Here is a 24,992-nt window from a genome sequence, read left to right as displayed (position 1 = left end):
ATTTTTTCAGGAGCCGCCACAGCACAGGGACATACAGTGACAAATCCCAGTGGGTCGCTGCAACAGTGGGCTGGTAGCCCATCAAAACTAAATGTATATTAAGTTTTTAGTAGCCTTATCTGCCTTATTACTGGTGCTCCAGGTGGTGCGAGTCCATGGCCAAATGTCTTTCCCAGTACACCCCTGGTAAAGTCCATTACTGTCAAACATCCATACATGAACAAAGTTGGACTCTCAACTAAAAACTTCTGTTTAACTGCAGTAAGTTCTACAACAGAATCTTGGCAATGAACTTTTCACCGCTGACAAGATCAACAGACCCTTTCATTGCTAAAAGCAAGCAAATGATTCTGAGTGTATTTTTCACCTCTTAGCCTAGATGAGATTATTAAACCATCATAACAATGGTTCCACCTACAAACTAATGAGACTGCAATCCATGCCTTGGGGTTAAATATACTGTGTGGGTTTGGCCATGTTTTCTCACAGATGATACCATACATTCCACCAGATAATTGTTGTATCACATTCTCATAGGTCAACAGAAAGGTTCTGGATTGCGCTACACCCTCCTAAGACAGCAAATGCTCTGAGAATTACCCTATTTCAATGAAAATGCAGAGTGATTATTGAAGAAAAAGAACTATCTGGTCCAAATTGATATTATATATGTTATATGACATGGCCCATAGTGGGTGGGTGCTAAATAGACAGTGTTAGGATATATGCAGTGAACACAGAGATCATATTATGGTTGTCATATGTTTGGCTGATCCGACTGTTGTAAGTTATAATGGACACTAAACTTGGCCTTGAATTAGATTTGGCCTGAGAAACTATGAATTTTTGTTCTTTCTAAGCAGGACTATGCCAGGTACAATTCATTTAAAGGTGCATTTTGTTATTTCTGTTGTCATAAACAACTAACTTTTATTTCACACTTACAGAAATAGGATGGAGTTTTTGGGAAGCAGCTTATAAATAATATGTATAGTACAAAACACCTAAACTAGAGAAAAGAAATGCATAGAATGCATAACAATGTTGAAAATGTTCTTTTTATCATGCGTTCAGAATTGCACATTGAGAATTCCACAATTACCAATGGTCTAGTGGCTTTTTTGATGACATACACAGCATACCTTAGTACACCATACCTGATTTGATCAAGCTTGGTTAGAATGAAAACCTATTGCCATTAAAGAGATGTGTGTTTATCCTGGGCCCTATTTTCCCATCTCTTTAGTTCTAAATGTTTACTAAGTACAAAAACAATTGAAATCGGTCCAGTATTGAATTAGAATGCTATAATGGGAAACCGCAAAACAACTATACAATGTAATCCTTGGGGGCAGGCATCTGCATCAAAGTTAACCAATTGTTTTCGCCTCTGACAGGCTCATGATGTTATTGTAAGTGTCTGACAACATGGAAAGGATCCCTACATAGTGTCTGTTTACCTTTCGAAATCGTTGTTGGAATCGCAGTGTTCCAGGATTTTTACACACAATTGTATCCACGGATAAGCCACAGCTTCATGTGTTGGTGCATGTTCAATCATGTCAGCACACTTGTTTTTGCCAATGTTCCATATATATTAAAACACCTTGGCTGGCGAGTGTTGGTGGGTTTGTTGGTGGGTATTGTTTGCTTCCCAGAGGCTGTGATTTATGAGGTTGGTAATAAAGTATCAGGAAGGTGTGTGAGGGTCAGTCTGCACACATGCAGGGGCACTCTGTTCTGCTGCCAGCTGCATCAAGCATGTAGAATGATCCTTACTGCTGATGATGTTTGGGGTAACAGTCCACATGGCAAAATGAAAAACCGGTGAGCAATTCAGTGGGCTAGGCTAGCGCATGACATCTTAGAGGATACACCAGCAATGGTCATCTGAGTTGATAACATATCCAAAATTGAAGCAAGTTTAGATACAGTACATGAAACATTTTACAAGCTTGAGAAAACTGTTTAAGTTTCATTAAAGTTCGGAATGTAAGAGAATTCAGAGGCAATAGGACAGCTTAAGGCTATTTTAAGGGTCATTGTGGTTTCTACAGCTGTTACATTCAACATCTGCGTGGGTCTAAAATACCAGATATGACCACTAACCAACCTTCTTTGCCTATTCAAAAAAGTGTGGTCTTAAAAAGGGCACAACATCCGCTCCAGCTGACCAAACACACACACACATACGCACGCATGAATTAAACATATAAGCAGCACGTTCAACACAGCCACCATCCAGCTTTTTTAGCGCACATAAGGGACTAAATACAACAGCATCTACAGTAGGCTAGAAAGTGGGTAAGAACGGGTAGAAGCCCAGGTGCCCTCACACTCGGGTAGTAGGGTACTCACACTCGAACACACCGTCGGTAACTACAATTGACAGCCTACACATTCAGACAGCGCAGTGCGATAATTTGTATGGCGGCAATTATTCCTTTTGACCTTGAAATTATTTTCATTTAAACATTAGCCCTTGATCACTGTGATATGCTAGCAGTTTGCATGCAATATATATTCGGTTGCCGCAGAATTGACAGTTTATTCGTGGCCACAGTGAAACGCCGCATCTTTCTAACTGACGTTCACGGTCTGTTGAAGGTAGACAGTTAGGAGGCTGGCTGTGAACATATTGATTCGAACGTCTACTGAATGTAGCCTACACACGACACATTACGTGGTAGGCTATAAGATCTTTAAACAAGTTAATACATGAAAATGTACTCACATACTTAGAACAGTTGACTTGCTGCCTCACATGTTCCCACGCGTGTGTGAGTGTATAGCTTGCAAAGTTTATGGGTTGTTTTCCCTGGGTTCGCTTCAGCACTGGAGTCGACGCTTTACAAAACTCGAGCTTCGCTGCATAGCAGAAGGCCATGCAAGTCCGCATTAGCAAGTTACCAGTTCTAATTCCTACATTGATACAGATTTCTATTAGCATTGATCTTTCACAGACTGGCTGTAGACGGTATTACAATTAGGCGAGTCAAGCATGTTAAGGTTTGAAACGCACGTCACTGTATTGTGCTGTTCTCTTAAAGAGACAATTAGATTTTGAGACAAAATACATTCACCAGTTTACTTGGATACACCACAGTAGTGTGTTGTGAATTGTGGAGACAGTAGGCTACGAGTTCTGTGAATGAAACAGTTGGCATTTAAGTAATCAGTGAACATGTCATCAACCAGTGTAAGATTCATGGCAGTCTCTTACTTTGAGTTGTTTATATTACTCAGCTGTAATGATGTGGGCTTGCCTGATGAGAATAGTCCTAGTCTGACTGAGGCCTGCACTGGAGTCCATGAGCAGATATTTTGGTGTACACCCCCCTTGGTTAAAAGGTCTTTAAACAACCCCATCAAAACCACATGTTCCTGTCAATTTATAAATAGTATGATGCTCAGCAGGGATGGGGAGTGTTATTTAGGTGAACAGGTGCGAACGCCCTAGATCTGTTATTCTCTTTATTGATCAATCAAGGGGACAGAAACAGATATAGCACAAACAGAAAGTGATAGGGTATCAGACCTTAAGTGTTGTCCTACTATATAATTACTTAAGGATTAAGATTTGCGTGTACACAAGAGAGGTTGAAGTAATCAAATTAGTTTGTTATTTCCAGTGTTGTGACTGTAGTTTTTTTTGTAGTTAAATGGGGCATTGAGTACACAATGTCTTCATATCATATTCAGAGCTTATTTTGAGCAGGAAATCAAGAGGATTTGCTTAATGTATTTCTGCATCCTTTGGTCTAATCGGGTTTATGTACATGAGAAGCCGTATTTTTCCAGTATTCCTTTAAAATTCTCCATTGTGTCATTGACATCAAAAATGCCCTTTACAAATTCCTTGTACATTGAGGTCTGTTACACACAGTGCAGCTGGATGCTCTCTTAAGTCCACGTGGGTGTTCTCCCACATCAAACTTTCATAAAACGGGTGTGAATCCGTTTTCTTTAGCCTCACAATAGTGCTTTGTGTGATTAATATCTGACTGTCACCCTTGGAAGTTCACAGCTCACACACTCTGTGAGCTCTCCAATTCTCAATATATTTTTGTATCAGAACACATGAAATGACTCACATAGCACCAGCCTCTGGCATTGGGACACTTGGCCTCTCACTGCATACCTTAAGTTCTTAGCAAACGAATGCACTCCTACCCTGACCAAAAGTGCAGTAATCTATGGTGACACAGCATGGTCTCCAGGCTGACCCATATAGGGTAAACTCATTCAATTTCCTTGAATAATTAGTACATAACCTTGCAGAGGATTAACCCTCCTTTTTCAAGCTTCTGGGGCCAGGAATGTGAGGTCTTGACCTTACTCAATCTGCAGGACGGGTTTGACCAGACTGGAGATTTTTAGCCACCACCAGGCATCTCAGACAATGTGATCCATGCATTGGATAGCACAAGACCAATATCTAATTGTGGGGCTTATGTCAAAGATGCTTCACTATGACAAAACTGTGCTGTACAAGAGAAAAATAAAAAGCTTTAAATATTCCTACACATTCTATGCACATCGTTTGTGCAACAAGAAATGCCTGAAACTACAGATTACGGATGGAGGCACCATTTCCTTTAGCTTGTTTGTGAACAGTGGGTGTACTCAACCTACAGTTTGTGTGGCAAAATGCCCCATTGAAATGATCAGAGGGCATGATGAACTTATGTTCTGTTAGAGAACGTATAAAATCTATATGGTTGTAAAAGGTGAACCCATGAATTCAGGCCAAAATTGTCTCAACTTGACGATTAAGGCGTGGGAATGTGTTAACTAAATTGTGGCCACGTCTTAATAATACATGGTCACAAGATACGGAACCTGTTGTTTACTAATAGTCCAACGGCTAATTAATAGCCCTACGGAGCTCGCCCTATGTTGTCAGTATGAACAGCAGCAAATATGAACAGCGAGTTCATCTCTTTTATGTCATCTCCTGGGCGCCATAAACAATACTTATTTTGCCATTCAAATTAAGTAACAACAGCAAAATAGACCCATAAATGTCAAATTTGCAACTATTCCTGAAATTAACCCTTAAAAAACAGAAACGTCTAAAGAATCATGAGGGCCAGGGTGTACAGTGCTCATGTGCCACATAGCCCTACAGATTGGTATCCGCAACCCGCCTACGCCATCTGCTGGCGTCACAAAATATTGCAGCTGCATATGACTAACCTTTCTGCAAGTTTGATTTTTTCACCGAACGTCTTCATCAGTCATTACGGTAACATGTTTACCGCGCATGCGTTGTTTTTACAATATGTCTGCGCCCTTGAGAATGCATGAAACTACGGGATTAGGGAAAACAGTCCAATTAATCTAATTTCTGGGGAATGTATCATTGCTAATGCGCAAACATCTGCATGGCTCATCTCTCTCTCAGGTTTCGATCAACAGGAGTGGTGATTATTCCTATGGTTTCTAATAATACTCATGAACAGGACTAGGTCGATCATGCAACTTTATGGTAAATGTTGGTTCAGTCGGATTCCGACTAGATGCTTTCTGAGTTGGGTTTCTGACGCCTATCATGTACCCCGCGTACAAAGATTGTACCACAGAAATATATATACAAGGCATCATATCAGTAGACATGAAACCCACTCAATGTTTGGGCACATGTTAAAGCTTCGTGGTTTTCATGGGTCTCAGTCAGTATTGCTGTCGAAGATTTTATCAGTGGAGGAAATGTTTTCGAAGCCATCGTTGCAAGAGTACTTGAATAAAGTGGAAGATGAGTACGATGCTAGTTTAAATAGTGTAAACACGATGGAAGGTCAAAGTCATGGCGAGGAGGAACTGAGTCAGAAGAGGATTCGAGTCTCGGTTTTAAGGCCGTTGGTCCAGCACATCGGAGATCTCAGATTAAAGCAGAAAGAGCTTGAAGAAACTGAGGAATTACTAAAAGGTGAACATTTTGGTCTGATTGATAATGTGATCAACTTAAACCTACGGTCAAGATTTCCTGTGCACTTATGATGTTTTTGAATGTGATGACATGCTTGCCATTTCAGACCCCGATTTATGTGAACTAGCAGAAATGGAGAGAGAAGCTTGTCAAACCGTTATCCAGGACTTGAAACAAACGGTAGGCCTAAGCCTCGAAACTCTGTTTCAATAATAGAAGTTCCTTTGGCTCAATTATCAAAAGGTACTTTGACACTGGTGTGAGAATTAATTTCTCCTTCCTTTCAGATCCTGTCTCTCATCATTCCTGCTGAGGAATCAGACATGAGTGATCTCGTCCTTGAGGTCACTGCTGGGATTGGAGGACAGGAGGCAATGCTTTTTACAGCAGAGATGTTTGACATGTACCAGAGCTTTGCTGCCTTCCAAGGCTGGGGGTTTGAGGTGCTGGAGTACACACCCAGCGAAATAGGTCAGCAGTAATGTGCATGTAATTTTGTGTGAATATTAAGAATGGACATTTGAATGAGAAGGAGGGTGTTTACAGAAAAGGATACATAATAATATTGTTGTTACGATGTAATTAAGATGGCATTGGGTCTTGGGACTACAGATGAAAATTAGGCATATTTATGATTTGTTTATCTCCCTAATATACACTACCCCAACGTAATAGTGTAAAAATAAATCTAATTAATTATTCTGCACAGCCTTTACATGACTCACTGCAGCATGTACATCTGTGCCTGCTTTTACACTTTTGATTATTGTTACCCTCAGAAGTCAGAACTGAACTATAAAGATGATGTAAACCTTGTGTGTGCCTACGTCACATATTTATATTGTACACGTCTTACATGCCTAGGTATTCTAGTTTCCTTTGTATATAGTGAAATTCTAACTCCAGGCTGTCCTTGGCGTCCGAGCAGTTTCTGTTGGTCTGTTTGTCTCTAGTATCCTCTTGGGCGTCGTGTTAGTCAGGAGCACCTCATCAAGAGAAGGACTAAGGAACAACACACAGTGGTGTGTATATATCAAGACATGTTACCATATATTAATATTTTTCCTATAGGTGGATTGAGGCAAGGGAGTGCCAGTATTTGTGGGCACTTGACCTACAAGAAGATGAAGTTTGAAGCTGGAGTCCACCGCGTGCAGAGGGTCCCCAAAACTGAGAAACAGGGCCGCATGCACACCAGCACAACGACAGTTGCAATATTACCTCAGCCCACAGAGGTTAGGGGATAATTTACTACATTGATGAGACTGGATGTTTTGATTCTTTTCCCATAAGCAGCCCTGTGATTAGAGAGTATTGCAGTACAAAATGTCTTTACTGACAACACTACTGTGTTTCACGGGATATCAGCAAATATGGGTTGAATTGGAAACGCTTCTATATTCACCTCCTGATATTCCTGTTGTTGTGTCCGTATGCCGCAGTATATAGTTCATTATAAATAAATGTTATTCTGATTTTCAGATCACATTTACAATTCAGTCAAAAGATCTCAGGATTGAGACAAAGAGGGCCAGTGGAGCTGGGGGACAGCATGTCAACACAACAGACAGTGCTGTACGAATTGTCCATATCCCCACAGGTGAGAGAAGGGAAAACATGTAGGGCTTTCAGTATTATGAATCTGCTATGAAGTTTTTCTTTGTGTAGATTACTTTGCATAACCATTGACTGACAGTCATATGACATAACAAAATGCACACACAAAACACATATATATCAGGAATGCATTCAAGTTTACCATTATATCACATACTTAACAAAAGGCCTTTTTGTGTCTAGTACCAGGAGACTAATCTTTCTTTATAGTTTTATTTGTACATTACGGGTCATTTGGATTTCCAGGAGTGGTATCAGAGTGTCAGCAGGAACGGTCCCAGATAAAGAATAAAGAAACAGCCATGAAGTGGCTACGGGCAAAGCTTTACAGCATGAAGCTGGAAGAGGAGACAAGTAAAAGATACCAGACACGCAAGCTACAGGTAGGCCAGTGTAGTTTAATCCCTATTATTAGAGATATTAATGATCTATAATTAGACAGTTAGTCTTGAGGTGAACAGTACTATTTAAATGTTACAGTTGCTCGATTGAGCTGTTATCTTGTGTTACATCATGCATCATATATTTTTAAAGAGTTGTTTAAAAACTTTGATGTAACGGCTTTTGTTTTAGATTGGAAGCAAAGGGAGATCGGAAAAGATCAGGACCTACAATTTTTCCCAAGATCGCGTTACGGACCATCGTATTGGGAAAACGGTGCATGACGTCCGGGGATTTATCTTGGGAGAAGACTTATTAGAAGAAATGAGCGTGTCTTTACAGCAGTTTTCTGAACAAGAAACACTTCTGGACATTTTGGGGGATAATGACAGCTGATTACTCTACCTGACGTTTTCTATGTACTTTATTCTATGGACTTGACTGTCAAGGAAGAGGTCCTCTTCCCGCCCGTTTTTTGGACTGCTTTGATTTCCGGTAATGCCTTGTTTTAAAACAATTTATTTTAAATAAAAACACAGGCATCAAGGCATCTTGCCAAAGTCTATGACATGGTGCAGGTTCATTATTGTGTTTGTATGCAATAAGACAAGCTGTTGAAATGCTACTGATCAATAAAAACGTGTGGTAAATGTGTTACCACAGGGGAACTATAACTATACTCTGATTTTGAAAATATTACACCCTGTGTTTTTTAGTAGTTCTCCCTTAACACCGACACACTTTACAATTATTTAAATGTGTAGCATTGTTCCTACTTACAAACACTAGATAGCTATGTTCGGAACGTCCATTCAGTCACGTAGGCGCTCTTTTTCAGACGTGTAAGCGCACAGCGTCATGTTACGGCATGATGACATCGCCTGTATTTCATTGGGTTTCAGTCAGTTAAAGGTAAACGTCTATCCTCTCATTGGTTAGTCTGTTTTGTACGCGGAATTCAAATAGGTTCTTAACTGGCGCTTTCCCCCCATCGCCATCCACAAGTCTGTTTGCCGCTAAATTATTTATGTGGCACGGTCTACAACACAATATCAGATGAAAAGCATAGGCTGCAAAAGGAAGAGACCTGTATCTTGTGAAAAGGTAACGTTAAAGCTTCGGGAGAACTTTGTGCATTCTTTGCTGTTTTAAGTCCTGGAAAGCAAGGATATGTTGCTGAAGTTGTTTTGTTCTTGAACGCGAATATCTCCAGAAGTTAAACGGGCTTGTTGTGTTTGGTTAATTTGCTAGTTTAACTGATTATTTCATGACATTGGCAAAACCGTTTAATGTTAATGACTCTTGTGGTAGCAATACTGAGAATACGATTTTTTTTGTTATCTAACCATTTCCACAACATGAATGTGTGGCATGGAACTGTGATGCGTTAGCTGGAAAGGTATCTAGCTAGGCCGCTTAGTGGGTCATGTCAACGTAGAGGCGGACTAGCAATATGTTGCATGTATAGCTACTGCTAACTAGCAAGTTCCTATTTTTTCATGGCGCGCAATCTATAGGTTAAGATTTTGCCGACAATGGCTATTACTTGACGTTGTGTGCATCTATTCGACTACCCCCACCAATATTACCTAATTGAGTCCTTTGATAACTGTAAATACATCTGGATGGCAAAAGCATAACCCTAGTCATGGTCATTTTGTTCATTTGATATAGCTAGGTTGCTTGCCAATTTACCAGTCTTTTACGTCCTATGCAGCTGGCATTTCTAACCTGCTTAGCTACTGTTGGTATGGTAAACGTTAATGAAATGTTCTAATTGATTGAGTTTCCCTTAATTTCTGTGTAACTGCAAGTGCGTTAACTTATTTCTCAACGATAGCCTGTAAGATACGTTTGGACCCTCAGTTTGCTAATAGTAGTTATTTTGATGTATCATTTTTTAAAGGGATGCCAGTTTTAATGTGGAGGTTTTTAAAATTATTATTTTATCTTGATACTTGTTCTCTTCCAGAGCACGGAAATGAAGTGCCCACTGTCTGCGGAATCCCTCGTTTCAGGTTGCACGGAACAACGTGTTACCAAGGCTGTGGATGAACCAGACCTCAATTCTTCTCCCCGGAAGAAATGTGTCAGCGTATCTATGAAGTCTTTGCCTTCTCCGGGTGTCACCTCAGTAACGTTTCACTCTGACTCTGTTAAAGGCAAAGAAAACAAAGAATTTTACACACCAGGAACTCTTAAAAGGATAGTACCAGATGAGACAGTGAGGGGTGATGGGCTATATGATGACAGTGGCTATCTGTCCCTTCACAACAGCCACATTGAGTACAGTGATGTGGACTTCAGAGAGCACTTCTCTCCTTCTAGTGTCGAAAGCACACCAGACATTAATGGACTCTCCACATCCACTCTCCCTATACTGAGTTTTCAACAGAAAGTGTGTCGCAAGTTGTCAGAAACTTTTAAAAAGAGCCAGAGCTATGACTGGTCAGTCATAAACGCGCTGGCAAACAACAGTGGACTCCAGAATGTCATTGGTGGGAAAATGGGTCTGGAATGTGTCGACATTCTCAGCACCCTGTTCGAAAAAGACATGAAGCACATTCTCACCACGATTCTGCACCAACTTGGGGATTCTGACTTAATTAGGTATGTGTGGTGAGAGTTCAAAGAATCAACATTGTCCTGAATTCAGAACAGCATTTGGTTTGTGAATGTTGTCAGTTGGTGGAAATGCATCCTAAAATTAAGCGTTTCTTTGTTTCAACAGTTGTAAAAAAGTGAGCAAAACTTGGGGGGAGATCATCTGTCAAGAAAAGTCTGCACTTAAGCGCTGCACAGAAGCTGAGCAGAGAATATGGGTAAGGAAGTCTTTGCTTTTAGAAGATGTGTGACTGCAGTTATATGGTAATGGCCAGATGTGTGAAGTGTTGAGGACAATAGAAGGAGAATGATGGGAGTGGAGAAGCCTGCTAGGCAGCTTTCTGTGTCCAATGTGTAAAGCCATTCAATTCCATCCCCCCTAGAGTGAGCTAAAGTGAGTGCCCCTCTGTTATCTGGTGTGATCTAAAGTTCTTGGATTGTTCCTAATGTTTCAGCTGGAGTCAAGACCAACTGGTTCCTTCTCGCGAGACTTTGCCCGATCCAGGGTGGTGTTGTCGTCTATGCAGCGCATAACATCCACCCCGGTGAGCACTCCCAGCAAGAAGGTGGTCTTGCGAAAAAACGTGACACCGGGTCAAGCTGCCTCCAAGAAAACGAGCCAGTTCCAAAAATTCCAAGAGGTAAGTTCTTGCCTAGTGGCAGTAGCTTCTCTCTGACATGGCTCTTAACACAAAGGTGGCCAATCGCCCAGTGCCAAGCCGTTGTGTCCGCTCGTACTCAGCCTGACATCTTCTTTCCATGATTGTTAGTTTGGGAGAAGGTAGTTACCTGCTGTAATTGTATTGCAGTTTAAGTTATTTGGCCTCACACTTTGTCTTGTGACTCGCAAAACATTTGTCAAATAGAATATTTACAACAGTGAGGGGGAGGGGAGGCATTTTCCATAATGCAACAAAATGCATATAAAAAAAAATGTATTCTAGTAAAACTGCTGAATGTTATGACTGATGTTGTTCCGTGTGACCACCACAGGCTGCTAGGACACTGAAGCAGCATGAGGGGTTGAGGGCCTGCCGACAGTGTAACTCGCCAGCGCGTTACGACAGTGCCATGAAGCGAGCCGTGTGCACGCGTGCCAGCTGCGCCTACGACTTCTGCACCCTCTGCCTGGCATCCTTCCACGGCTCCTCCTCCTGCCGCACTGGTGTGCTGGGTAGCACCCCCTCCTCCAGGTCCAGCAGCCCTGCTGCCGCACACCTACCCTGCAGCAAGCAGAGCAGGAGGAACATCCGCCGACTCTGAATGGCAAACAAACAACTGCACAAAAGGGAAGGCAGGAGGGCAAGCTGCTTTTAGATCTCAGGTTTTATTTTAAATAATCGCAACCCATAGGCTTTTAAAAGATTGACACTTTTTTACCCTCCAAATTTCATGTCTCTCCTTGTTGCCAAAGTCTATAGACTGAACTGAGCAGTCTTGTGCACCATTCTTTCAATGTGACTCTTACATCTGTAAATTTTATATATAAAAAGGAATATATTTGTAAATACAAGAGAGAATTGATATGAATTTTATGTATTCTAAGTCTTTTATATGTATGGTCCTGTCTCAAATGTAAATATTTGACTTGTTTCAAATAAAAACTTAATTTTGAATGCTCTTGCCCCCTTTGCAATTCCAAAGTAATTTCCTAGATGGTGCTATACTGCCAAGATTTGGGAAAGCCATTTGTGTCTCGTGTGCTGGAGTCTGCGGCTCCTGTTAACTTCATTAGCTACATTTTATAGCCAATTTAGTTTTTATCCTTTGTTTTCTGAAATGTTTTTCATATACCCAAACCAAAGTTTTGTCCGAAGGAACTTGCAAAAATGTTACATCTTTTTGTCAGTTTCACCAAATTGACTAGCTTCTCAAAGGATAACTGCTTATGGAAGGGAAACTTTTCTGTCTGTTACAGGGATTCATGATCATACATTCAGTTAGATGGTGAGAGGTGTGTTTGGTTGCAATAGGCAGAAAGTGGTATTGTCATACTAGGGTTGATTTGGTATGTTCCAAGGTGCAAAAACAGTATCTGGCCATTGTTCAAAATGTGCTGCTTTAGGCACTTAGACTTTTAAGTAAAGTACAAACAAAGTTTCAGACAGGGTGACCTGAAAGACGAATTGGGTGAACTTCATTCGGCTGTGTTTTTTTTATAATATGTCAGACGGTTGTTTTAAAGTGCATTGATTGATCTTTAAAGATCTTCCTAAACACAAATGACAATTTTTCCATCCACTGCAAGTCACATATAACCCACAGATGTAAATAAGTGGGTACTGGTCACAACAATGTCATTCATGTTACAGCATCATTTTTGCTGGTTGATATTCAAAAATGTAAGATTGGAGTTTAATTGCTTAATAGTAAATCTGATCTTAAAAAACGGACCGAGAACCAATGTTTGATGTGAGATCAAATAGACTGCACCCGACAGAGAACAGTTTATTATCTACATGGTGAGATATGAATTAATATCTGCAGGAGTAACATTGAAGAGGTGCATGAAGACCAGGGTAACCCCAAAATTCAAAAGTCAAAACTATATTGGGGGACATGGGGAGTCTTGAAACTGGACAGTGATCTGGTAGGGAGAGATGTCCGAGTGTTTTACTCAAACGTGTCTTAGTGCCAGAAGATTTATACTAATTTGATATGATCTTTGTACTTTTTGAGTGTTCTTTACTTGTATCTGCTATTTGAGCAAATTTGTTAAGTTTTCCTTGACGTGCACTGAGACAACATCTAACCTTAGATATTACTTCAGATGCAACATAAACATAATTCCAGCCCAATTTTACACGCCACAGCATTTTTTTATCCTTGATTAAAATGTAATGAAACACAAAATGGATCATGTTTGATTTGCAGTAACATTTCGCTCACAAGGAATCAGGGGTGCAAACTCGTCACCTTTCGGCGACATTTTTCAAGCTTGTTCGTTTGGCTAATCCATGTCACCATGACAGGCATGCTTTTTATTCGGATCTGTTCGAAATGGAAGTTTAACTGCCTCGATGCCGTAATAGACAGGTGTATTACAAGACATGTCTTTCGGGTGAAAGCGTTGGTTTCGAGCGGCCTTTTTAAGATGGCATTTACGGTAACGTATGACGTTGGTACGCTGCAAGAATGTTATGCTATAATGTAGGCTAACGTGCTAAAGTCAGACAGTTGGCTGACAGACGCCTCGCAAATCACATCAACCATTTTTGCTGGTTTCAATGACGGTGTTATCGGATAGTACAGTGTCTTTTTCTCGGTAACTTTTGAAAAATCTAAGCGTGAAAACGCCAAAAAAAAATAACATTTACATAAAAGACATGGCCGTCAGCCGAGTTTGGTCCGGAGTTTAGCTGCTAAAGCTATCTTCTGTCCTGTCGTTTGAAGCAAACCTTTTAGCTCTGGCATTGGTCTCTCATTATGTATTTATCACTTCACTGGATTGGAAGTCCATTTTCCAGGCTCTCGCACGCCCCCTTCATTGAGGCAGAGGTTAGGTTTGCCTCCCCTATGTGCTTTTTCACTGTGGTTTTATGACACATCAGCAAGACTAAATAGCTTCTTCACATACGTGAAATACATTACCGTACCTATTCTATGGATACAAACGACATATAATAAAAGTGTCTACAAATAGTTCGGTGATGACAAACCATGAGAAAGCAAAAGGCATGCGCTCAACCCAGTGTGTGAGGGATTGCACAATCTGAGATGAGGCGCAGCTCGTCGCTGCCTCACCTCGCGAGTCGCCTCTCTGTTTGGACATGGTCAAAATCGCTGACAGGACATGGTCAAAATCAGTGATTTTGATTATCAAAATGATCGGAATCATACAACATTTAAATTTAAAGCACAGATCAGTAGATGCATATTAATATTTATTTTATTTTATCATTATTTGTTTTTTACTTTTCATGATGACTTACTTTTCATGAGGCTCTGCCTCCCCTGACCACACGTGTATGTAATCTGAAGCACTGACCCGTTTTCTACTGCCGGGCGCTTCACTGCAACTGAACAAACTTACCACTCTCCTACTTCAGTTTGTTTTCAGAAGGAGAGAGGTTGGGTTGGCCTGTGCCCGTGCAACATTCAATACAGGAATGTTTATGATTAAACTGTTAGCAGAGCACAAAATTGTTTACAACAGCACAAAGTTCTGCATAGATCTAGCCTCATAATTTTGTTGCCAAAGTGCACCAGATTGATGCATTGAACTTTAAAATGTGCAAAATGTTCTTATATATAAAATATATTCCCCGGGGAGCATGGCCCGGACCCTCCTAGGGGGTTCGCATCGTTGTCACCTTTTTCATCCCTGATGAGTTTGCACCCCTGAGGAATACAATATAGCCTCCCTGTTGCACTTAAATTGATTTTACAGTGCTTCTCCCCTGACGTGAATTCACTAAAATTGTTTTGCTCTTGACGTCTATGCAAAAGTTGACTGACGTAAGACCCAATGATGCACATACTGACTTAACATCTTCTTTGGGTTAGAATATCCAGAATAACTAGGGCTTGTATGAGTGGAGTATTAAAATGCACACTCTCTCTGACATTTGAGAAAGTAGAAGTACGTTTTGTTTCTGCTGTCCCCATACAACAGCAATATTTTCAGCCGTGTTGTAGCATTTAAACAATTTACTGTTTAAGAAATGTGATTTCCGTGAAAACAGAAAGTTTGCATAACAGACCATGCCTGTCTGAGATGAAATTGAACTGATTTGCACTTTAGAGGTAAACCATTCTGAGAGAATATGGTTTACACCTTTTGTTATGAACAGACAAAGTGCAGCAACAAGGCATCTACCTAGATACATCATGTTGAGCATAATGTTCTACAACTGTGTTCCATCTTCCACTCTTCTCTGTTCCATCTTCCTTTGCAGCTAGTACAGAGTAGTGGGAACTTTTATTATGTGCTTCAGCCTTTGTGACTGTCAGAATTTAGGCAGTCCTTGCGTGGTTTGTCTCTAGAAGCCACACAGACCCAGGGTTCTGCGCTCCGGCAGAAATGTCAATGTGCAGTTGACTGTTCTGTCTCTGTCCCCATCCCTACGTGTTCTGCCAGCTGCAGTGACATCTCTGTTTCTGTGGCTTCCTCCGGTGCTCGTGACAATGCTCCTGGGTACAAGGATAAACACAGAGCTTAGTGTAAATGACGCCTCCTCTTGTGTAACCCCTAATATCAGATGGACGTTTTCAACACTGTTGTGTCGTCTGGCTATGAGTCAAACACATGATGTTGTCATTTACAATTCTGGCATCATTTTACTTGTGTAGCCACATTAGTGTAATGCATACAGCCTGTATTCATGCTTTTGAACAAGCCCTCGCTTTACAGTCATCACAGATATTCAAGGTCACAGATATCAGTGGAATAGTCTCAAAATAATCATATACGAATGAGACAAAAAGTAGCCACCCTGTTCACTAAAACAAGTAATACATCTTTATGGACCTAAGTTTGTGAAATAAGAGCAGGACATTTTATCTAAAGTTAAATTCCAAAATTCACAATAAAATGGCTTTTATTTTTCCATACAACCATGTCAGTGAAGGTGGTTCTCCGTTACCGAACAGTCCCCCTGAAAAGAATGATGGGAATGAATGATGGTACTCTAAGGACTGGGTTGGAGAGAGAAGAGGGGTTGGCGATGGGTGAGATGTTCCATCATTAGGCCACTCACCTGACTCCAATTAATCTCTCAGCTGCCCTTTGCTGGACCAAACAGCTCTAGGGCTGCATTTTTATTACTGTTCATGTGATTTATCGAATTAAACTACAGCAAATTCAAATTAAACCTGTGGATTGAAAATAAGCCATCGGGCAGCGCAGGTTATGAGAGAAAGAAACTGATGTTTACAGATGTCAACGCACTGCAGAACTGATGATGAATGCAGATTCTCACCACACTTTGAGTCATGCAATTTAGGCAGAAGAAATTAGATGTCTGGCACGGGGAAGGTTCTGTGATTAAACTCATGAGGACAAAATTGTGTAGATTTGATTTTTTTTGTTTGTCAACACATTGCCATTTTATATGCATGCATCTGTGTAAATTATAGCTACTGATACTATTAGCATATTCTCTTCCATATAGAATATATGTAAATCTTTGCATTTTCATGTTTTTAAGAATCCATCACTGGCATAATTACTTTTTTTGCTTTCTCTGTCACTCCTATCCCTTTTTTCCGCTCCATCTCTCAGTAGTTTCACCCAAACACACACACACACACACACACACACATGCACATATTGAGATATGTCAGTGGGCACTCAGGCCTTAAGGGGCAGATGACTAGGACTGGGTGCACATGTGATGTACATGACAAGTGACTGGCACCTGTCGCCAAAACATATGTCAGAGAGCTAAAGGTCGCCTTTGCAGCCAGCTGTCAGGATGCCAGTCTTCATGTTCGAGCCCCACTGTGCCCCTGGGCATGGAGGAGGATGCAGACGGTCGTGTTACCTAGCCAATACAGACTAAGCAGAGACAGAACTGGAGAAAGCAGGCAGACATACCATTGAGAAAGAGGTGTATTACCATTGAGTAATCTTCGGGGAAGTTTGCCGCAGGGTAGTGCAAATGTCTGTTCACAGACAGACATGCATTCTCCAGCTTTATGATCCTATGTTTATAGGTTTCCACGTTCTGATGTCATGGTCACATGACTGCTGTCCACTGGGATCGATCAGTGACATAAAGCCTTCCATGTCTTGCATGATTAACCAATTTTATTTGATGTTACATTTAGTGGAGTCATGAACCTGACTGATTACAGATACTTTAATAATCATATGGTACACACACAAACACACACACACTATCAGCACATACAGACAAAGAAAATGGAAAAAGAAGAGAAAAAACAGCTTCTGTCTGTCCATTTCTGTGGGAAATCACTTTAAGTGGCAGCGCTGCAATTACCACAGATTGATAGAGTGGCCTGGCCAGTGTGGACCACAGAGGCTGATCTATTTTTACTTGCAGCAGGTCTGATGGCCCATTTAGATCCCAAATAATGAGAGCTAATGAGCGTACCTTGTCCGCAAGGCTGGTAAAATCACATGCCATGTGATTTACAACAGAGAATGGACGCACTTTAACACACTTGCACATAAACACAGACGCATGCGCACACACACACTCGTACTCACAGTGACGTGTTTGGGCATGTAATGAATTATTTTTGTCAAATCATGTTGATTTTTTTTTTCAGTTGCACATAGGAAAAATTGATAAATTCCTTATGCTATTGGTTGGATACTTCCCATAGCAGCTAAACCTCTCACTGTCACATGCATGTACTCATATCCAACAACCTAGTCTAAGCATTACAACAACAGGGTGCACTACAACCATCATACTGACACTTAACAATACTTAATAATAACAACACTGGTCTTGTGTGTGCTTGTCAAGCTTGTTCCCCCGCTTCCGCTACCAGTTCCACATACTTCACCTTTTTCCTTTCAAACGCTTCCTCAAGCACATCTTCAAAAGGGAATCGTTAACTCATTTAAGTGAACAATGAGAACTCAAGAATACAACACCATGTCTGGTCTCACAGCAATCACAACAATACACTATGGAACTTGACATTGCCTTCTGACATTAGCCAGCAATATCCAATCTCGTGCTTTGCCCCATTTGCAAGTACTTTTTGTATGGTGTCCACTTTTCTTTTGCACAAAAGAAATGTATCTGTCCCCGTCATTAGAGTTAACTTCAACTCATTTATTGTCAAACAAACACGCCAATGACTTTAAAAACCTGATTATGTTTCCACATATGTCTACCCTGGGTCAAAATATTTTACATCCAGACAGAATATGTTTTAATGAATTAACACCCATCTAGAATTAGCAGCTTTCATCTTCACCCACCCACTGACTGTTCGGAGTTGGTAGGACATCAGAAGTGGCTCCAACAATTGATATAATGCAGTTGGCCTCCATAGCCCACAATTCTCTCCAGATGGTCTTCGTCTTCTCAACATTATGCCATTTCATCCATTGCCCTGGCTTTGTCTGAGAAACTGCTGTTGCTCATCTAGCTTCCTTTCTTTGCTCACGAAGAAAGCTGGTTACCATCTGCCTCCTCTCCTGCAATGTAGCCTTACCTCATGCTTTCCAACTGTCACCTAACCCAAGTCCTGCACTTCCACTCTGTACAATAACAACAATAACTGAACTCTAATTGAGAATTTACCACATCATCTCATTTCTGATGGACAACATGAAATTAAGTGTGCTATTTTAACTCAGTAGAGATCTAGACATTAGACCACTTTGACCGTGGGCTTATGCCAAATTGTCCCATAGAGTAATAAATAGAGTCTTTACCTCTCTCTCTTTCTAAAGAACATTCTCATAAGCTCTGTAAAGGAATTCCCATATGTAGAAAAACATAGACCATGCATGAATACAAACATAGACCAGGAAAATACAATTTTTTTAATAAACAATATAAATAAACAATATTCAGAGTTACACTTACACACATAGCATCTTAGTATACCAGCACATTTTGTTGATGAAATGTAAATTTGATCGTCATTCACCTAAACACTGACTGACCTTCGACTATCCATTTTTGTTGCCAGTATTCACCAGAGCAAAGGCCAAGGGTGGGCAAAAGGGGGTGCCGCCCCCTGAGATTAAATGTTTGCCACCTCTGGTAAAATGAATAAAAATACGATAAATCACAAACTTGCTTTTGACTTGCTTGTTTGTCATGAAATATTGACATTCAGTCTTGTTCAAACTCTTTGTAAATTACAAATTAAAAAGTGTTTTTGTTACCCGGTTCTCCCATATTATGTCTGCCCATGCATGCATCACTGTAACTCAAACCAATAACACTAAATGTTGGCCCCCTTGCCAATCTCAAATTCACCCTAAGTCATTAGACCCTGAAGCTGTCCCTGGTATTCACATCCCTTCACCTAGAAAAACAGAGCTATTTTCGAATTGTTTTTGCATTCATTTATCTCTAGATTAGTCATGACTTTTTTTAGACACAGTTTTGCTTGCCCGCCAGTGCCTGGGTGATGGGGATGTACTGTGACAAACTATTATTTATTTCTTGTCCATTCACATCATATTGTGTGTTATTCTATACCAATGCACATCTCCCTATGACACAACGAATGAGGGGGCAATTAAGTTGCAAGTACCAGGAGCTGAATCACAGAGTTTAGGCCCACCAACCATAGATTTCAAGCACTATGCAGTCATCACTTATTAATGCCAAATAAGTCATCACAGATAAAAGGTTAATAACACCTGCACAATGTTAATCATAGGAAAATATTGGACTAGTATCTTGACATGCACCCTCGATTATGTGATTATCTTGTTTTATTGATACATTTTTGTACTTCTGCAGTTTAATCTACAGAATATGGACCTAAATACTCAAATGGACAAATTATTATTAAAAAACAAACTCTTAATTGAATGAAATATCTTTAGCACTCTTCCTCACATTAAATCATAGTATCTTCTGATTGCATCATTAATGTCGAGATAAGGGCAATAAATACAATTAACATTACTAATGTTCATGGCCTCCTAGACAGCACAGTACCTTTGACATTTACGAGTCAGAACACTTCATGCTGACTCAGCCCTCAGCTATTTTGAAACCTCTCCGTCACCCGCACAATCACATGACTACAGCATTGGGCTGCACAAATGAAATTGGAAACATATTTATGCTTGGTATTGAACTAGATGTCCAAACTGGTCTACTGGCTGTCTACCCCCAGATGTGGAGATCACAAATGAATCAGACTGGTAGATGCCTGGAGACATGTCTGAAGTAAATTGATCCTTCATTAGCCAAAAACAATCATCTACATTATTATACGAGGACACCATGAGGTTCCTGGCAGAACGTCCATATCCCCAGTTGTCCTTTAACTGTAGGCTGCTTTTCGTGTCATTTGGACGCTGTGGGATGTACGTTCTCTCCAAGAAACCCAGTCAGGCTTCCATTTAAATGATGATCGGTTAACCAAACCACTGAGAAACATGAAGCATATGAAATAACGTAGTACAACTAATGTTTGGCTTAGTGATAACACTAAAAATGTCATGTATCTAAAAAAAAATAACTGTGGAAATCCAGCATTTATGAAATATTTATTTCTAATCCATGTGTATTGTTTAAGCAGTGCTGTCTCACAGCATTGGACTTCAAATTAGGGTAAAACATTTATTATGCATATTGGGATTAATGTTTTACATGGCAATGTTCTATTGAATACTCTGTATTTCAAAGACACACACTTTAACAAGGAAACATACAAACAAAAACATGAATTTCGGTATGGCACTCATGCCACAATTCAGTATTGTTGTCAACTCAGTTTTGAAGCAGAGTACTTTTACCAGCATGAGGTATTGTGTCCATAATGTTGCTTGAAAGAGACCATTTACATGTTCATGGGTTTGGTGTCTGGCTGAAGGTATCACTTTAAATGGATTACAGTCAGAGTTTAGTGGCTCTTCAAATTTTTTTTATTTTCCTTGAATGAAAAAAATAAAAATAAAAATCTCTGATGCCCAATTCCCACCCACGTTTCCCAATGTCCCCTTCATTTTAGCATGAAGGTAGAGGCAATATTGATAGACTTTTTACAAAATTATTCAGATTTACAAAATGCATGGACATTTTCCAAAGACTGAGAGAGAGAATCACTACATGATCCAGGAATGGGACTCTGTTGTAGATTGATTACTATGGTCCTCGTGTCAGGATTTTGTGATTGTACTCTGTCAGCCCAATGCTTGATTCAATACATTTATTGAGTAACCATTCACAGAGGACATGTCAAAGCAAATTTCTGGGTTCAAGGGCCAACAGACATGTTTTACCATCTTTAGGCCTGCACCTCACTATAGAGTATATATTCTGTATATACAATGTAAACTTTTAGTTTATAGATATAATGTGTTAGTTCTAATTCGAAACGTATTGTGTTTTGTTAATGTTGATGTCCTTTCTGATATTCTGCATATGGCACATCAATGAGGTTGGCAGTCTGACTTATCCTCTCCAATGGGTATTCCTCATAGTGGCTGCAGGAAAGGAACAATCATTAGGAAAAATATGTTTATAGTTAGTTATAACAGAATACATTAATGCTATTATCATTATGTTTTTTGCAAAAACAATCGATTTCTGCTGATATGGAAGAACGAAAGATGCTGACAGAGAAGATGGCCAAACCTTTCGGACAACCCACAAAGTCCTAAACTCACCATTTGGAGTTGGTTGAAAAAGTTGTTTACTCTCACATCGTCAAGGCTCTCTGGGAAGGAGCTCTCACTTCTGGTGGACTCTTCCTGTACACTGGGAGGGTCTTCTTGGCTGGATAGCGTGAAGGAGAAACAAAAAACGTCATCCTGAAGTGATCATTTATGTTACCAAGTCTTAGATTGAGTATGAAAACGTCAGGTCAAAAAATATAACTGTATTTGAAGGGATTTGCACTTGGTTTCTGATATGCTGTTGTATACTGCATACATGTCTATTGTGCTAGAGAGTGTACAGTAGACAAACCTTCTTTTCCCTGTCAGGACAGAGTTCAGGTACTTCTTCACTGCCATCTGTTTCCGGAAACGGCTGTAATTGTCTGTGAAAATGGCATCTGAATGCCGCTTTACTGGACTTTGGTCCCCCATCATGTCATCACTGAAAAACACAAAGGGAAAGCTTTTGTTTGTTGGCTGCCTCTCCATGGAAGTCATTACCAGCCACTGTATGATGTCTGATGCCTTAACTCCAGTATATTATCTTTTTATATTCATTAGAACTTGCATTCACTGCATTTATTGCAGGTGAGGTTAGATCAGTCATTCGAATTCATACAATGGTTGTCAAGAGCTGTAATTGTGAGCCTCTGAAAATCACGTAATTTAAAAGGAATAATTTATCCGTGAAAGTCCCACAATGTGTCATGTTTGCAAGTTTGTTTCCACATTTCGCGTAATAGAGAGAGGGACGTGCACTTAAAACTGACATTTATCGTTGGAAGAAAGAATATGAAATGGTGAAGATTTAATATTTGCTAAATACTTGCTTTTTCCAATTTGAAGAGGAATATAACTAAGGATAGTTATGGAAATACATGGAAACGTCTTCGGAACATCAGGTTCCACATGTAAGTGTAATTTAAAATACTACCTACCTTACTCGCTTTCCAATCAATGATTCCAGATATCGTCTCGCGGATAGCTGTCCTAAAAGTTTGCTGTATCCACTCGTGAAAAGACCGTCTGCGTGCCTTGTGGGTCTGCCAATACAAAATGTCTTAATTTATCTTCACACAAATATTTATCTTCACAACCAAATACACAGACTAGCCTATAACAACATCACTAATTAGTAATGTTTACGAACGCGGCATTGGCCAATTGCATTCTTATTGCAACTCTGAACGGTAAGTCACACTAGCTAACAATGAGTCTTTAATAGTTGCAGATTGAAAATATTAGTCAATGCAAGCACTTAATCACAAATCAGTGTTAATGTTAGTTCAAACTTCACAATTAATCTGACATTACATACATTAATTAACACATTTTAATAGGCCTAGGTTATTTATTTGCCACATTGTTCATTTCACGGCAGGTTTAGTATAGTTGCAACTAGAGAGTGCGGGCTAGTTATGTAAAATATTAACATCAATCTGATGAATGTTATAAGAAATGAATGAAAGTAACATGTGTGTCAAAAAGGTGTACCCACCTCATAGACGCATATGGTAAACTCACGGTCCGGGAATACAAAACACTGCACAGGGCTATTATAAGCAAGAGCTGGGAGCCGTTTCTCTGTAACATCGCTCTAAACCTGTGAGGGTTAGAAGAACTTATAAGTTAGGCTATATCAAAAGAAGTTATGTGTTAGGTGATCAAGACTGTTTACTTTTAGTTATTTCCCAAAAAGAAATATGGATAGAATCTTTTCGATTTTGAAAAAGTGATTAAACATTCTTGTTCCTCAGCTTTCTCCTTGTATAAAACTTGCTGTTTTAATTTCCGATTTTGTGCGTCTTGAGAAAACGGTCAGAAGTTGCCTCGATAACATGTAGGGAATCAATGATTGCTTTAAAGCGATTAGTTCATCTCACAGCATCTATCCATGTTCAATGATTAAACAAGTATCCAGATACTCACGTTTGCTGTAGGCTATGGTGTGATCCACTACGAACCCCTTGTTGCGCTGACCTTGGTACTGAAACCACAGTACACTGTATATTGTCTATCCCGAAGTTGAAGCTGGCGCTCTCCGTGGTTCTTTCACTGACTGGTGTCTGTTTGGATCATCTCCCCCATACCCTCGTTTTATACATCTGAACACTTTTCATGAAACTAGGCGCAATCAGATTTGATCAGTCTTTATACGTCATAACAATTCCAGCGGGATTGGTGCGCTCGTCATTGGCTCACTCGCATGCCCAACATATGGCACGTCGTGAAATTAAGTTTTGCTCCAACAAAATAGAATGTTTTGTGAAATTCTTTGTGTTGACTCATCGTGTGATAATAGACTCGGAAGAAAAAAACAAAATCTCTGACGATTTTTATTCCGACTTTTCTTTTACATCGAAGTCACCAACATAGCCAACATGCATTTCCCGAAATCTTTTCATCTACCCTTTAACTTTGGATAAACACGGGCACCTTGTAATTTTTATGCAATTTTATGTATCTAAGGATAATTTATGTGCCATTCTTTCCAAATTTCTGATCTCATGCCCACTCCAATTTTTTCCAAGAAACACGTCGAAATGGATGGTGTGGCTGCGCTCCAAAGGAATGCCTCAGTGTATATGAATGAGTCACCCACCAGAGCAAACCACACACATTTTCTGAGCCTCCTCATTGGTTTTGACATCAAACCCTATTTAGCAGATTAGCCTAGGAAGAGTGAATTAGAGCACACCTGCCCACCTCAATGTCAGCAAAGGATCGGTGTCTTGTCATTTCTCTGCACTATTACAATAGAGAGTAATCCTTGCTGGCTGCAGCTTCCTCCTTATGCAAACTGTCATTATCCTAACCCATGAAAATAATTCCTCACTGGATTTAAGACAATGTAACAACCTCCCTCTTGGATGTACCATACTGTCACTTACCAATTGTTACCCTTATAGGGACATCTTACTAAGCATGTGTTGAACATCAGTAATGTGTGTGGTTGTTGGATGGCACAAGGTTGCTCGGCACAGGCCAGGCAACTACAGTGCAACAGACTGATTGAATCATAATGCTATTGTAATTATGGCAAACTAGATTACATACAAGCTAAGAGGAAACACAATCATGTTCTTGAAAATTATGTTTTAGACCTGCATCTGTTTGAGACTCAGCATACAGGAATGTTTGCATTATTGGTGTTAACACATCTGGCGAACCCTAATGAGT

At 40.1% G+C, this 24,992-nt stretch overlaps 3 protein-coding genes across 3 annotated transcripts; 2 read left to right on the top strand and 1 right to left on the bottom strand.

Annotated features, from left to right (window-relative positions):
* The first annotated feature begins 5,239 nt into the window (after nucleotides 1-5,239).
* On the top strand, nucleotides 5,240-8,604 carry mtrf1l (mitochondrial translational release factor 1-like). Its single transcript, XM_042706754.1, has 7 exons — nucleotides 5,240-5,932; nucleotides 6,039-6,112; nucleotides 6,220-6,403; nucleotides 7,004-7,167; nucleotides 7,415-7,532; nucleotides 7,796-7,932; nucleotides 8,123-8,604. Exons 1-7 carry the CDS (start codon nucleotides 5,458-5,460, stop codon nucleotides 8,324-8,326), a joined length of 1,356 nt encoding a protein of 451 aa, XP_042562688.1. The 5' UTR covers nucleotides 5,240-5,457; the 3' UTR covers nucleotides 8,327-8,604.
* A 260-nt stretch (nucleotides 8,605-8,864) lies between these two features.
* fbxo5 (F-box protein 5) lies at nucleotides 8,865-12,154 on the top strand. Its single transcript, XM_042706755.1, has 5 exons — nucleotides 8,865-9,034; nucleotides 9,903-10,540; nucleotides 10,662-10,752; nucleotides 10,990-11,175; nucleotides 11,528-12,154. The coding sequence occupies exons 1-5, from the start codon at nucleotides 8,987-8,989 to the stop codon at nucleotides 11,795-11,797; spliced, it is 1,233 nt and encodes a 410-aa protein (XP_042562689.1). The 5' UTR covers nucleotides 8,865-8,986; the 3' UTR covers nucleotides 11,798-12,154.
* Nucleotides 12,155-20,758: 8,604 nt separating this feature from the next.
* Nucleotides 20,759-24,085, bottom strand: LOC122132008 (vasoactive intestinal peptide). Its single transcript, XM_042706756.1, has 6 exons — nucleotides 23,742-24,085; nucleotides 23,311-23,415; nucleotides 22,751-22,855; nucleotides 22,123-22,254; nucleotides 21,822-21,930; nucleotides 20,759-21,638 (listed from the first exon to the last, which is right to left on the bottom strand). Exons 2-6 carry the CDS (start codon nucleotides 23,403-23,405, stop codon nucleotides 21,630-21,632), a joined length of 450 nt encoding a protein of 149 aa, XP_042562690.1. The 5' UTR covers nucleotides 23,406-23,415; nucleotides 23,742-24,085; the 3' UTR covers nucleotides 20,759-21,629.
* Nucleotides 24,086-24,992: the final 907 nt, after the last annotated feature.

The sequence above is a fragment of the Clupea harengus genome, unplaced genomic scaffold (assembly GCF_900700415.2).
Source record: "Clupea harengus unplaced genomic scaffold, Ch_v2.0.2, whole genome shotgun sequence".
NCBI classification, from domain to species: Eukaryota; Metazoa; Chordata; class Actinopteri; order Clupeiformes; family Clupeidae; genus Clupea; species Clupea harengus.
Note: the sequence above shows the minus strand (reverse complement) of the source record. Positions and strands in the feature narration are given on the sequence as shown.